General features: G+C 27.8%; 1 protein-coding gene across 10 annotated transcripts in view; it reads left to right on the top strand.

Moving 5' to 3' along the window:
• The window catches only part of LOC129610437 (uncharacterized protein DDB_G0283357), a 165039-nt gene that overhangs the window by 98418 nt on the left and 50200 nt on the right, over positions 1 to 16421 (top strand). For all 10 annotated transcript variants that reach the window (XR_008697090.1, XM_055523007.1, XM_055523008.1 and 7 more), the window contains 8 exons: positions 4247 to 4490; positions 9775 to 10131; positions 12086 to 12545; positions 12612 to 13177; positions 13241 to 13353; positions 13659 to 13875; positions 14230 to 15046; positions 15117 to 15269. Coding sequence is in view for 9 of the 10 variants with exons in the window: in XM_055523007.1 (XP_055378982.1) it covers positions 4247 to 4490; positions 9775 to 10131; positions 12086 to 12545; positions 12612 to 13177; positions 13241 to 13353; positions 13659 to 13875; positions 14230 to 15046; positions 15117 to 15269 (2927 nt within the window). In the remaining variant the exon portion in view is untranslated. The remainder of the gene's footprint in view (positions 1 to 4246; positions 4491 to 9774; positions 10132 to 12085; positions 12546 to 12611; positions 13178 to 13240; positions 13354 to 13658; positions 13876 to 14229; positions 15047 to 15116; positions 15270 to 16421) is intronic.

The following is a 16421-nucleotide window of genomic DNA, read 5'->3' on the forward strand; positions in this document are numbered from 1 at the left end:
TATCAATTTTTCATGTCTAAGCCTTTCCTTTTTTTAATTTAAATAGTTATTAATTAAAAATCAAATTTTATCATTCATCATTTTAAATCAAATAAACTAAATTTAACATGTATAAAAGTTGTCGTAAAATTCAGCACTGAGCAATCATAACATTTGTATTGAAACATAATAGTGGAGTGTTACAGTAACACCTCAGCAGCACTTACATAATGTTTCATTTTATGTTTACTTCTTAATTTCACCCCATTTTCGAATTTTTTCACTAACGTCGAAATCATCAACAAACATACACTTTTTTCGAATTCTAATTTCCAATATTTTTTTATAATCCTATCTGATATAACTAAAATATTCGAGCAATTTACTCTTTTGAATATTAAAAGTAATGTTAAAAATTTTAGTGTTTGTCCCTCGAATTTCCTCAATGCGGGATGCTGAATTGTTGAAAAACCATTCATAAAAATTTTTTCTATTTTCTAAATACAAAATTAGCGCATGTTCACAGCATTCACATGCCCAAATTTTTTTCTTTTTATACGATATTAGAAGCGAAAATACAAATTTGTTATGCTTTCATTTTTGAAAATTTTTATATTTACACAGAAATTATATATATATATGTATGTATACATATATGTATATAAAACGGAAATTTAAGAAAGTTTCAGATTATATCACGAAATTTTATCGTGTATTATGAAATTTTTTTTGCATTAATTCATGTAAATGTATAGTTGTATAATACTTGCTTACATTCATATACATTATAATACTTATATAAGTAGTTGTGTTTTATTGCGAATCCTTGAAATCAAGAAAAAAGAAAAGAAAATCATTTTGATTTTAATTTAATTTTTCATTTCTTTTTCTTATTGCATACCGCATCACACCGCACCAAACCGTATAGCACGGCATATATGGAAAAGATTAATGAAATAATCAATAGTCTTGGATTTAACGTAAAATCTATCCAAAATTTTTATATTTTTGTACCAACTTAAGTTCAAGGGCATGTGGTATTTTTTTTTTTCTGTTTGGTTTTGAAAATCAAAAGAACGAAAATTTTTTTTTTAATTAAATTAAATTAATTATTTATTTTTATATTTTTCTGTTTGTTTATCTAAATTTATACCAGTAATATTATTAAAAATAAAATAAAAAAGGACATTAAAAATTAAAAAAATATTTTTTTAAATCAAATAAAAATAGTTGAAATTTTATTGCAACAATAAAGGTGCTTTACTACTGAACAACCGTATAACTAAAAACATAATTTGAACCCATTAAATATCACGATATTAAAATAGAATGTTGCATTTATTATAAACACTTAGTCTAATATACAATTGCGGTATATATGCTACGTCATTATGGTATGGCACTTGATAGCGTGTGTAAAAGAAAAATAAAGAAAGAAACAAATTAATATTACCGACATTAATATTAAAATGTCGTCTACATGGCTATATAAGAGGCTATTATACTTTTATAATATATACACTATTATTATATTGGTACATACATACAAACATTTTGATATTAAGACTGTAAACCGCATGGCCACAAAAAGTATTTATAAATTCGATTAATTTTTTCATTTTCTTTTTGCTTCTTATTTTCTTATTTTCTTCCAATTATTGATTTTTCTATACAATGGATTATCCAATTTTGGATTTCCGACTCGTAGATTGAAGCTATAGGTAGCTAGATCTACTGTATTATAACTTTATGAATAAGTACGTTTGTACTTTTATTCTTTGTTCTTTTAAATGTCATCCATAATAATAATATTGAAAATGATAATTATTTGTATCGGTCTCATTTACTATTGTACTATTATTTGAATTATTGTACCTATAGTTTAATTCATTCATTGTTATTCTTTCATTCTTCTGGACGTTAATTGTAGTAACAAGAGATTGTTGAATATACAAATTGTTGCTTAAAGATAGAGGTCTTGAGTGATGAAGGTTTTTTTGCTTAAAAAGGCCGCAAAATTGTTAAAAAAATATCAAAAGTTTTGGAGATATCAAAAAATTTTCAAAAAATAAAAGTTTATTCAGTGTGGCAACATCTTTTTTTAATAGAGCTGAGTTTCTTGTTCCTCAAAATTTGACGTTCTACAAAATATTCTACAAGTACTTACACAACCATTTTTATCTCTCTCTCAAAATTTTGATTCAACTTTAGTTTGGAAATGAGTAAAATTTTTGTAAAATATGCTTGCAAATATTTTTATTTACACATAAACAAAAAATTATACAGAGATCTTTTGTTAGAGAACTCAGTTTGACTTAAATACAACAAAGCTATGAAGGTAGAGCAATGAAAATTTTAAAGTTTTTCTTTTTTAAGTTTTTTCAAAGTTTTATTTGTTTATTTTATAAAGTATTTTATAAATACCCAATTCAAATGTTATTTTTTCCTGTATTCCGGAGTGTTTCTTACAAAAGCACCAGAAAAAATACAAATCCCATAATTAAGTACTGCAATAAAACTCAAATTTTTACCGATCAAAAGCTCTACCGACACTTTTCCATACAGTATCTCTTTTAAATCCTGAATTTCACAGGTAAGGTAAACTTGAACCTTTCTTTGTAATTATTTTGTAATAATTTCATTTTTGATATATTTGCACATACATATTTATTAACATAGAATTTTTTTTCTGAATTCCGAGATAAAGTATTGTTAATATTGTTTTTTCTAAGGGGGGCCGGGGCCTTCGTGTCCCTTCTTATTTCAACGCATAGGATCTCTTGTGATTCGTAATCCAGTTACATGGGCACTATTCCTAGGCCCTTTAGCAATCTCAGTATTAAATCCGCTTGCAGTCGTGAGACCTTCGAAGGGATCACATAACACTGACGAAAACACTTGGACCTTAGCCGGGTCAATGCTTCACACTTGCTTAGCAGATGTCCTGCCGCCTCTTTTTGTTCTGCACAAACTACGGAGCTCACTCCTCACCCTATCCATCCTTTTCAGATAGACCATGGTGAGACAAAGTCTAGTGAAGAGATCAACCACCGGCCTCAAGTCTGGCCGATTCAACCAGACAGACTTTCTTCTCTCCTTCATGGGGCTCCACGAAGATTTTGGAATGCGCCATTCCTGGGCAACGATTCAATTAGTCATTCTTAATCTCGCCAATCCAGCCATCTAGGTTCCGGTCCAACAAATAGAGTTGCCGCCCCTACGATCCATCAGTCTTCTCGTTCCCTTTCTTCGAAATTCTTCGATATTCGATATAGCCATCCAACTTCTCTATAATTTTTTTAAATAATTTATTCGAAATAAAAGTATGTAGATACTAAAATTTTGAATATGAATTGTTCAATGGGGGCAACAATAAATTCTATGTAATATTGAAATATTGATACCAAATATAGAAAATTATATTTTCATATTGAGATGAGAATTTATTTACAAATTGGTTCCATAATAGTCCTAGCTTATGCATTTTATAAAACTGAAATAAATTTAGATTTATCCTTTTTTTTTAAGGTAAATAACAACTCATGTTTTATTCAATATTTAGATAAAAATTTTCTTTCCAAATTAAAATTTTATAATTAAAAAATAATTAAGGAAATGATGCCGGATTAAGTAAACCGGAACTGAAAAATTCAGTTTCCGTTTTTTTTGAACAGGAATTCATTGATTTCATTTGTTTTACGTTTTTTCTTTTTTTGTGATTTTACTCAATTTAAAATATTGTTCATACTCAAATGCAAATACCTACTATTGCAATATTACAGAATTGAAGGTAATAAAGGGTGCATTGGTAGTATATAAAGGATATCGGTGCTATATTGGTACTATTTATCTATATATATATACATATAATATACTTGGATCGTGCAGAAATAAAAATTGTGAAAATAAAAAGCTTTACAACTTTTAATCGCACAAATATTTATGAAGAATTCCAATATAAAAAGAAATTAATTTAGTATGAAGAAAAAAACACCCAAAACCACAAAACTGCAATAGTTGAATGACTCGTTGTGAATAAACATAAAATATAAATTTATATAAAGTTTTATCTAAAAAGGACCTCACCTTAAAATAGTATAGAGAAAAAAAATAATATAAAAAATGAATTTAATTAATCCCAATGGGGGAGAAAAATTTTTGTTTCCCATTTTTTTTCTACACTCCGATTTCGCCCTTCTCTTATGTTGTACAGCTACATTTCTTTTTAATTTATTTCATTTTTAAATCTTTCTTTTTTTCATTTTAGGGTCAAACAGAAAGTAAAAAAAAATCAAAAAATATCGGTCCCGATACAAAGGGTACTGCGATGTCATTTGGATTTCGTAAAAAACTTAATAATACACCAAAGAAACAAAAATTTCTAAAGGATAAACATAATATAAAGGATAATTGCAATAATAGTGATAATGTTGCTACCGATGGAACAATAATAACAAATCCTGTACTAAAAGATGATTTAAATAATTTTCATGATAAAAATGGTAATTCAGGTGAGTTTATAATTTATGAATTTCGAAAAAATTCTGAACAAAAATTTAATTAGGTTAAAAGTTTTTATTTTCTATTCTGTTTTGAAAAATATCTTTATGAAAGTGAGTCCTAAATAAATGAATAATAAATTTGAAAATTCGAAATTTGATTCATTTCCAAGTGCTATTTGCAGATTACAAGAGGATTCGTTCTATTAACTACAAAGTTTGTAAAGTTTAAATGTTGTTGTTTAGTTTGGTTCTTAGAGAACCGCGCTTGTAATGAAATCTTAAATTAAGAATCATGACTTGATTTACATTAATCGGCCAAATTATTTTTTTTCCCGAATAGTGCTCTTGCTAACAATTTTTATAAGAAAACTCATTTACAAAAAAGCTTTAGAACGATAACCTGTACAGCTTCCGAAATATAATAAATAAATTAGTTTTAGAGCAGTACGCTCTAGACTAAGTGAAACAAATTTTATCAAAAAGTCGTTTTAGCTAAAATATGAACACAATAGCCTTTATAGTCTCAGATATGAAAATTTTATGAAATTTTTATAAGGATGCTCTAATATAATAATATATGCTTTTACGATAGACTTCTAACCTTTAGCGTTTCAACTGCCTTGCTTAGCATTGTTAAATTTGTCTATCTCAGAATATTTGCCAGAATTTTATTGTTCAATCAACAACGCTTTCGGAAATGCTTCCTCAAATTTGAACTTTACTGCAACAAACCAAAATCTTCTATATCTACCAATCCAAGTTTTCGTTAAAACAGTTATGTAATACACAATTTTCTCCAAAAGTTTTTATAAACTTCTTGGACAATATGCTATCTTCTAAAAGTTGTAAGAAATTTTCATTTAAAATTTCACGGCATTCACAATGAAAAACTTTCCATTCCGTAAGGCTGTACCATAATGTATGGTGTTTGTTATTCAATTCCTATTAGTTTTCCAATTCAAAATCCCATGAACATGGTCAATTCAGTTCAACCATTAAAGTCAAAATTTCATTCATTCATTTTCATTCTTATTGTATGGTATAATTCATTCTTAATGAATCTTTAAGGACTTAAAGTGCTCAAACTCAATACATAAAAATTCACATAATTCACTTCTTTTAAAATTTATCTCCAATTCGTCTTTTATTTTACAATAAAACTTAATATTTTCAAATTATTCAACTCTTAAGTAAATCCAACAAAAACGTACACTGAAAGAAAAAAATTTTAAGCGAAATGAATAAATAAATTTTGTGGTTAAAATTTGTTGCCAAAAAAATATTTTGGCACGTTCTGTTTTCAACTTGTAATAAAAAATTTTAAATTTCCAATGGAAAAAGAAAACGAAAACAGCGACAAAAATAAAACAAATAATGCGATAATAAGAAAATGTTAAAAAAATTAAACAAGTAAAAATGCTTGAGACGATTTAAACCGATTATACCCTACACCTTGACAATGTGAAAATAAAAAGTTATTTTTAAAATATTTAGCATTAGTTGTGAGGCAGTTACTGTAAAACCTCTAAAATCATTCAAAAAAAATTTCTAGTATATGCGTGACCTATAATTGAACACATGACTGTCAAGTCTCAAGAATCATCAAATTTATTCTCATCGAATATTTAAGATTAACTTTAATCGTCCTTGGCAGAAAAGAAACAATTTATGAAAATTTGGCGAAGTTATTATTATTCGTTTTTGAGATATCGTACGAACAGCCGGACGAACATATCGGACGAATGAAAAGACTTGTCCAGATCAACGCCGAATTTTATGCTGAGCAGAATATAGATAACAACCGAAACGATTACGATTATTACCAAAATTATTTCCACCACCATTACCGGCACCACTTCCATTGACGTTACCGCCACCCATTAAACTGATGTGCTCTTTATTTTGTGATAATTGTGTAGCTGTTCGATGAGTTGCCCAAGTAGTTTCATTTTTATCAAATGTATTCTTAATTGTTGTAGAATTAAATTTTTGTTGCGTTGCTGTAATATTTGTTGTTGCATTAATAGTATCTTAAAAGAAAATAATATTATGAAAAATAACAAACAACTCCTTCAAGTGGTTACAAACTCTATTGTAAAGTTAATATATACCCTTCGCGAAGGGGTAGGGTATAAAAAGAAAATATAGAAAAACTTATTTCTCAGCATTTCGAAATTAATCTAAAGTACAAACATTTTATTAAGCGATACAATAAAAATTATGAAATAAATAATTCAAAGAATATAAAAATAAAAGAAACACGGTTATAAAGTTTCATAGTGCAGCAAAATTTTCTTATCTGTGAAAATGACGCAAAAATTTTCAAATAAAAAAAAATTGTGCAATATGTTTGATACTTAACCTAAATTTCGATAGTCTATTTTATATAAAAGATTCGTTAGTAAAAAATTTATAGGTTCTTCTTATTAAACAATGCAGGATACTTTTAATGTATGTCCTTATTTAAAAAATTTTTTTGTAATTTTTATCTTCTCCGAATTGTTAAAATGTTTGAATAGACAAATCTGTATTATGTACCTATGTATGTATATGCATGTCAGATTCAAATTTAGAATAATTGAGTTCATATGGGCGATAATTAGATTAATCTTAATTGCACCTTAAATATGGCGACTTAAATAGGGCGTAATATTTTCATATGTGTAAAATTTCATTTAGGTAAAAGAGGCGGTCATCTTCCACTCCACTAATTATTCGTACTTTTTTAGAACAATTTCAGTGAAATTTCTAACATCAATACTCGTATAGAAGCAATAAACTCAATTAATTATAACTAATATTTTAATTCTCTATAATGCATACAACAGTTGCTATAAAATAAACTTAATTATTTTACTAAAAATTCTGGGGTAGAGTTTTGTAGAATTACAAACTGATACGAACTGCTTCATACTATAAAACTAATTGCGACTGCAGTTCTGTCCTTTACTGTTATATTGACTAAACCGTGATATATCCATTATCATATTTCCTAATTTGGCATGTAAAACATTATGAATGTAATATAAATTAAATCGTAGGGTAGTGCCTTATAAAATTACGAAAGTCCCATAGAGCGTTAAAATTTTAATTGTCTTTAATTAATAATAACCTTTATTAACAATAATGCCTTCAATTAATAATAACCTAATTTTTAAAACAAAAATTAAAACGAACAATTCGCAGAGAAAACTAATACAGTGCTTAAATATATAAAAAACAAGTAAAAACGTTTCAGTCGGTATAAACCGATTGAATTATACCCTGCACTTTTCGTTATTGTGTAGCAATTACTTGAACCTCTGAAATCATTCTATAGAAACTTCTCGGACGTGTCTGACCTATAATTGGACATCCGACTGCCCAGTTTCATGAATCTGACCTTATAATTTTTCCAAATATTTAAAATTAACTTTTGGAGTTGTATGGTAAGTACCTGAACCTGTCAAGCAATTCTACTAAAACTTCACAAATATATCTGATCTATAATCGGACACACAACTGCCAAGTTTCATGAATCTGACTTTATTATTTTTCCAAATGTTAAGAATTAGCTTTTGGAGTTGTATGGCAAGTACCCGAACCTGTCAAGCAATCGCACCAAAACTTTAGAAATATGTGTGACCTATAATTGGACACACGACTGCCAAGTCTAATGAATTTGACTTCATTATTTTTCCAAATATTTAAAATAAGCTTTTAGACTTGTATGGGAGCTACTCGAACCTGTCAAGCAATTCCACCAAAACTTCAGAAATATATTTGAGCCATAATTGGACACATGACTGCCAAGTTTCATGAATCTGACTTTATTATTTTTCCAAATATTTAAAATTAGCTTCTGGAGTTGTATGGCAGGTACCCGAACCTGTCAAGCGATTCCTCTAAAACTTCAGAAATATATTTGATCTATAATTGGACACATGACTGCCAAGTTTCATGAATCTGACTTTATTATTTTTCCGAATATAAAAAATTTGCTGTTGGAGTTGTATGACAGCCACCCGAACCGGTGCAGCTATCCCATTATAATTTTTAGAGCATATGTAGAATGTAATTGGACACATGTATACAAAATTTTATATTTATAGCCTTATTAGTTTTTGAAATATTTAAAATAAACTCTTGGAGTTGTATGGCAGCTACCCGAACCCGTTGTCCGACTTAGTCCAATAACAATAGGGTTCGTCCTTGGCACAAAAGAAAAAACTTGTGAAAGTTTGGTGTCGATTGCATTATTCGTTTTTGAGTTATCGTGCGATCGGACGGACGGACGGACGGACGGACGGACGGACGGACGGACGGACGGACGGACGGACGGACGGACGGACGGACATGTCTAAATCGACGCAGAATTTTACGCTGAGCAAGAATATATATATATGTCCATACCGCAGATGACTCCTTCAAGTAGTTACAAACTCCATACCAAAGTTAATATACCCTTCACGAAGTGCAGGGTATAATAATGTGAAAATAGGTGCTAATATCTGCCTTTAACCATCCTATAACTTCAATAATATTTCCCTGTTCTCATATTTTTTTGTTTTTTTTTGCTATAATTTTCATTTAAATATGGTAAAAGAAAATGTATGCGTCACTAAAAAATTTTCACTATAAACAGCTCATCATGAAAAAATTTATGCTGACCAAAAGAACATATTAAGAATATGAAAACCGATAAAAAAAGAAAACTTAAAACACTAAACTTAAAAAAAAAATCATGCGTTTTCATATTTTTACATTTTCACTTTTATACAATGAAAAATCTTTCACAAATTTTCCAAAAATATATTAAAGGCAAAAAATTACAGCAGGCAATTTTGTTTCTTCTTTGTAATTTCCATGGACGGAAAACGTTCGTTTCAGAAATATTTTAAATACTCTTTGAATTTTTTTTATTACTTATCTTTTCCACTATTTTTTTCAAATTTCTTTTAATTGATCGTGTTGTGGAATGGTCAAAAATAGATTTTCAAGAAGAAGAAAAATGTGAAACGCGCAACGTACACAGTTTTTCTTAATTTCTATTTTTCCTGCAATAATTTTTTTTTTACTATAACACTTCATTTCTTATCTGTAATTTTCAGTGATTCTATTTAGAAAACCACTTAAGCTCATATCTTAATTTTTATATATAAATAATTTTCCCTTTAAAAATATTTTTAATTTGTTTATATTCTATAGTATTTGTGTGTGTGTGTGTACAAGTATACATATATAATATTATCTATTCAATATTTTTATTTTTTTGAATTTCCATTCATTTTTCATAATATTATTTTCTTTTAAGATACTATTGATGCAACAACAAATATTACAGCAACGCAACAAAAATTTAATTCTACAACAATTAAGAATACATTTGATAAAAATGAAACTACTTGGGCAACTCATCGAACAGCTACACAATTATCACAAAATAAAGAGCACATCAGTTTAATGGGTGGCGGTAACGTTAATGGAAGTGGTGGCGGTAGTGGTGGTGGAAATAATTTTGGTAATAATCGTAATCGTTTCGGTTTTCGTTCAGCTAATATAATACGTCCAGCATCAACTGGTATTCCAGCACCAAGTATTATGACAGAATTACAGGATAATACAAATAATAATAACAATAATAATAATAGTAACAATAATACCGTTACAGGTAATTGTTCAAAATTTTTAAAATTTTTCAAAATAGCTACATTCATTTTTTCCAAAAAAAAAAAACAAAGTATGTGTTTATTATTAATTTGAAATATTTAGAGAAGAAGAAGAAAAAATAAACAATTTGGTGGGCTATTGTGAAATTTTAATTTATTTGAAAAATTTTTGTTAAAATTATTTTAAAACAAGTATTAGCTATGTTAAGAATTCTAAAAATTAATATTTTTTCATTGTCACTTGTTGTGGCCTACTTTAAACTTAAAAGAATGTGTGTACACATGTATGTAAATAATAATAATATTTAAGTAAAAATATTTTCATATTTATGTTAAATTTTGTTACGACTACAATATTTTTAAATTCACGCATGTTAATGTACATATACATATATGTATATAAATACCTACAAATGTGTATATAAAGAACTCATCTAGTTATTTAATTATAATATTATGTGCTTGCCAATAGCAGAACTATTAGCTCTAATTTATTACAGTGATATCAAAATTACAAAAGTGTTTTGCCTTGGCAATTTATTTTTAAACTTCTCCATGTAAAAATTTCATTACTGGTCTTACTGTTGCCTAAATGTTTATGTATGTATGTATTTACATGCAAGAAATTTTTGATAAAAAATTTAAGTTTTAACTGTGAGTACCTACCTAGCGTACAAAATTGGTAGCAAAACAATTATAATTTAAACTGTTAATATTCTAGATATTCTAGATCTGGCATCTAGTTATTGATATGGCATCTCGATTGTTAAATTCACTCTTAAAATTACCATAAGTAAATCGTATAATGCATCAGCATAAGCCCAAGATATAATGATTTCTTTCTAATATTTTTTAATGCAGTTTACAAATATGAGGCATTGCTCTTAAATGTGATAATTATTGTAAGCACAAATTCAAAATTACTAGCACAAATTTTTTCCATGTTTTCAACGCATAGTACTTATTGACATACATCAAATACTTTTGCTTACAATTTAGCTTACTTTTGGCCCTTTTTCAGTTGAATGACTGATTTGCGGTAGATATCTTCCTAAAATATAAACATTTTAATTTCTATACTAATTTAGTCTTGAGTGTTTTTCGGAAATACACACAAATTTCATAATTTTACAAAGCAAATCAACATTTCAACATTTCATTAAAAATTTGTTGTTCAAATGATCCCATTTTCAATTCAATCAATCAATTGTTCATCTTGTTTTAGCACTATGATCACCTCGGAGGGACTTCTTGTTTTCTTTTTTAATTTGATTCATCGCTTATATTTTATAAGTATTCATTAAAACCAATTAATCTTTTAAAATTCTGAAAATAATTTTATGCTATACGAATGTAGATGTTGTGCCATATTTGGCGCCATTTAGTCTTTGGAATTTTTTGTCATTTCAAATGAAATAACATCAAAGTTGTTTTTTTTTATTTCAGTCAGCATTTATTTCCTTGAAATATTTTTTTAATCCAATATATTTTCTGAATTATTTATTTATTTCACTTATGTAGCAATGTTTATTTCTTCTTCATCGCTTTAGATTTTTTTTTATGTGCATTCACCTACAAAATTTCACCTGATTCTTATTATATACTGCATTCAGTGGGCCAATGATTTTCTTAAAAATTTATGCTGAACGTAATAATGTTGAAATAAAATAAACAAAATTTGAAAATAAAAAATTTTTATTTTTTTTTTTTCAAAATGAAAATCTAATTTTAACTCAAAATAAGTTCAAAAACTTTCAAATTTCTTTTTTCAATCATCTGTACGTACAAAATTCCAAGTAAAATAAAAAATAAAATTTTACATCTACTTTGTACAAATGATTTATGCATTTTCTTTTTTTTTTTAATTTTTTATTCCTTTTTATCTAAAATACATTTTATTTTTATGTTAATTATTTCCCGATCATTCATCAACATCAAACTGTTCAAATGGACTAGTTAAGAGACGGTCAAAGAGTGCATCAGGCGTTAGTAGTAGCCGTGAGAACAGCTACAGTTCTGATAATGAAAAGAATAATAGAAATAACAACGGCGGTGTTGGTGGTATTGGTAATGTAGCTGGTGGTAATATAATTACAAAACGTTCAACACTAGTGAATCGTAACAATGATCAACAACAACAGCAACAAAAAGTTGTTAATGAAGTACGTTTTGCTGAAAACCCAAAAATAAATTATATAACATCAGTTCATGATATCGATGATGAATACAATTCACGTCCGCATTGGAAACAACAAAATGATATTCGTAGATCAGGTGGTATGACTTCGGAAATGTTAAGAAATCAGTTTTTTAATAGCGGTTGTAATGCACCGATGTCATCTGGCATGATGAATAGACATGGTAATATGATGAATCAAAATCAAATTATAACGACTGGAATGCACACAAATGTTATGTAAGTAAAAAAGAAAAACAAATATGAAAAAGCTGCTTAAAGAAAATATTTATATTTTAATTTTAGTGTGAAACCAAAACCTATTATGACAACAACAACAGTAACAGCATGTAAATATACATTGCACACAGCTAGTCTACCAAAACCACAATATCCAGTGCCAATAAGTTTAACAACAACTGCACCATCATCATCGTCATCAATGGACATAAAAAGTGCTAAACAAATGGTAAATAATAATCGTAAAGGTGTTTTTGGACCACGGGATATATCGACTGATTCAGGTTTATCGAGTATGGATAATACAATTGATAGTAGTAATGCATCTCGATCATCTGTCTTAAGATCAATATCATCAACTAAAGCTTCTGCATCTGGTACTTCAAGTAATGGTGGTTCTCCTAAGAAATTATCAAAAAATCGACCAAGAAATTTAGAAATGGTTATAAGCGGACGACATAAATTTGAAGTTCGAGATTTAGATGCTTTAAGTTCATGTGACAATGTTGAACCATTGGCTCTACCGAAATTACCAAGTGTTTTTTCATCTGAAAATCAACAGTTAGCTCCCTTGAGTGGATTAGTACGAAGTAATACAATTTTAAGTCGAGATTCAGCATCGACAACACAAGGTTATCTTCAACTTATTAATACTGAATATACAGTTTTATAAGGTTTTATTTTATAATTTTTAGAATCTACACCGGAAGACATGAGGAAGACGTCTAGAACAAATTCAGAAAGTGACAGTATAAATGAAGAAAAACTATTTAGAGATAGATCAACTGCGGAGAAAGACACAAATAAAGTGAGTCGTCATTTGAAACTAAATTAATCAAAGTTTTAAATCATTGTTATAATCACTAAAAAGAAAATATTGTTATAATGGATTTTTTTCCAATAATTATTTGTAACACAATATTTAGCTTACTAAAAGAAAATGATAAAGTACATCTGTATACCACTAATAATTGGTAGCAGTAATGGTAGCACATATTGTATTTTTCTTTAAGTGCACATTTTAATCAACTTTACATTATATAGTCGTTCTAACTGCGAACTATTTCTAATTACCATCTAATCTGTTTATTTAGAAAAAATTTTCTTTTTTAGAACTCCACAATCGGATTAACCTCAAGTAAAAATTCATCTCCAGCAAGTTCTAGAGCATCGTGGTGTCAAGCCGGTGAATCATTAGCAATTAAAGATTGTAGTAGTTTAAGTATAAGTAGCAGTGATGATAGCAAAGATAATCATTTAGGAAAGACATTTACAATACAAACAGAAGAAATTAGCTCAATAACATTTGATGAAAAGCCAAGTATTTTTTGTACGTATTAAATCTTTCAAATTTATTATCTATGTTATTAAATGCTTGCAATTATTATGGTGTATATCTCCTGTGTCCTATAACGCGAATGTGGTACACAACTTAAATTGATATATTTTAAAGTTTATCTCTTTAATCTTATCTAAAATATTTTCCAATGACATCCACTTAACTTATTTTAAGTATTGCACGTTTAAATCTCAAACCAATTTCTGGTTGGTACTATTATAACACTAATGTCAAATTTAATCATAATATAATATTCCCACTGAATCCATAGTTCATGTAAGCACTGTATTCTTTATCACTTTTAATATGAATGTTATAAAAATTAATATTTATTTCCCTTTTTAGCTTCACTAACAGATTCTAGTGCCATTTTTCCAAAAGTATCAAAAAATTATGCACTAAATAATAATGATGAAAACATAGTTGATAATAAATTCGATTTCTTAATTAGCGATTTTGAGGCACAAACTAAACAAAATCAAAATGAGGAACAAAATTTACAGGAAAAACAATTCGAAAGACCAAAATCTATAACAAAAGATGTTGGTGATCCAATTAAATTTGCTGAAATGGCAGCAGCTGTAAGCGATGTCCTCTTAGATGATGAAACATCACCAACTGATAGCTTAGTTAGTAGTACAGAATCTGAAGAAGCAATGCTAAAGAAAACTAAAAAGAAAACAAATGAAGAACTTCCAGAAAAAGATATTGATGAAATTTCACCAGAATTAGATCCATGTAGTCCATTATCACCTGGAACACCAACGCATGCATCTAATTCATTGTCATTATCAGATATTGGGAAAGATTTTTTAATTGATGATGAAATTGCTGATCAACCAGCATTGTTATTTAGCGATAAGAAAAATGATACAATTGAAGGTGGGCAACATACAACAAATTCTATGACAGATACAACTCCAACATTAATGGAATCAATTGGAAATAATGCTGTTTCACAAAGATCAACCAAAAGTAATTCGAAATCAAGAAATTTAATGCAAGCTGCTATTGAATTAAGTTTAAGAACACCGATTTCATTAAGAAAAGCAACAATGTTAAGTAAAGCAGAATCTTGGGATACATTATCACCATGTGAATCGATTGCATCAGATGATTTAATGATGGATTTTGAAACAAGTAGTATGGATTCAATTGATAGGTAGATTATTCCGTTTAATATTACGTTTAAAATTTTGCAAGCTGTCTCTATCGTTATGTTTTTCTTTTAGAGTTTCACAATCCATTAAAGGTGTAAATGCATCTGCATTAAAAGCATTTGATGATGCAGAACTATTAGCTGAATTTGAGACGAAAGGCGATGAAATGATTCGCGAATGGAATAATATATTACGAGTTCATAGAACTGGAAAAGACAGTATTATGTAAGTGCAATATTTTATTTGAAATAAATTCAATCAATTTTAGCTTAAATCTAACGACGTTCCATGTTTATAAAAAAATTATAACAAAAGTATTTAATTATTTGTAACAGTGAAACATTAATTTGAAACATATTCTGAACAAAGTGCAATTTTTAATGATTGAAAACATTTTTGAGCATGAAAATACGGTTACACTTTTTATTATTCCTGTGGGTTCATTAGATCTTCATTTACTGTTTTTATATCTCAAAACATCGGCAGAAGAAAAACATAATAAGTATTCAATGATGGACTAACTGCGGTTTTTACTGTTACTAAAATTGTTATGTTCTTCCGAATTTCTTAATTTCCGAATTCTCTTGAATTGGCAAAATTCGCAAACTTTTGACTTAATATGTAGCTTTTTTCGTCAATTTTGTTACGCAATAGCAATAGTTTCTAAAGGAAAATATTAAAATGAAATTGAATTCTTTTGAAAAATTTATGCACTTCTGTCATTATTTTTTGATTAGCCAGATTTTTTTCGAGTTCACTAAAAAATCTAGAAAATTCGCCATTCGTTATATTACAATGTCACATTCATCAGATTTCTTGGGGATTTCCCTAAGAAATTAACTGTTACCGGGAATATAATTTTAATTGCTAAAAACTCGTTAGATTTGCATTTAGGTGTTTGTCTTAAAGAGCTGTTTATTTTGTCAAATGCTGCACCTGGATTAAATTTTTCATACATTTATTTTAATTTTATAGCCTTTGTTATGTGTCTCAACCCTAAAAATCTAAGGTTTTTAAACGAATTTTATTATAATAATAATAATTTTTTTCTCAACAAATTCGAGTGTAATTCAAGTTGCCATTATTAGCGATTATCCGATACGATTTATCTAATATACATACATACATATGTATATGCATAATGCATGTAATACAATTTTTGATTATTAATTATTTGCCTTTCGTGACATATGTACCTATTATGTAATTTTTTATTTAAACCGTATTGGAATAAAGAGTATTTAATTTATCAATTAGCTAATACATACATAATGTACATATGTATATATTTATACTTAAAAAGAATTTCAAAGAATTGAACATACATTGTATAAAAATATTCTATTCATAATTAGTGTATACACGTAAATGATATTA

Source organism: Condylostylus longicornis, unplaced genomic scaffold, assembly GCF_029603195.1.
Source record: "Condylostylus longicornis isolate FDR11 unplaced genomic scaffold, ASM2960319v2 ptg000044l, whole genome shotgun sequence".
Classification (NCBI taxonomy): domain Eukaryota; kingdom Metazoa; phylum Arthropoda; class Insecta; order Diptera; family Dolichopodidae; genus Condylostylus; species Condylostylus longicornis.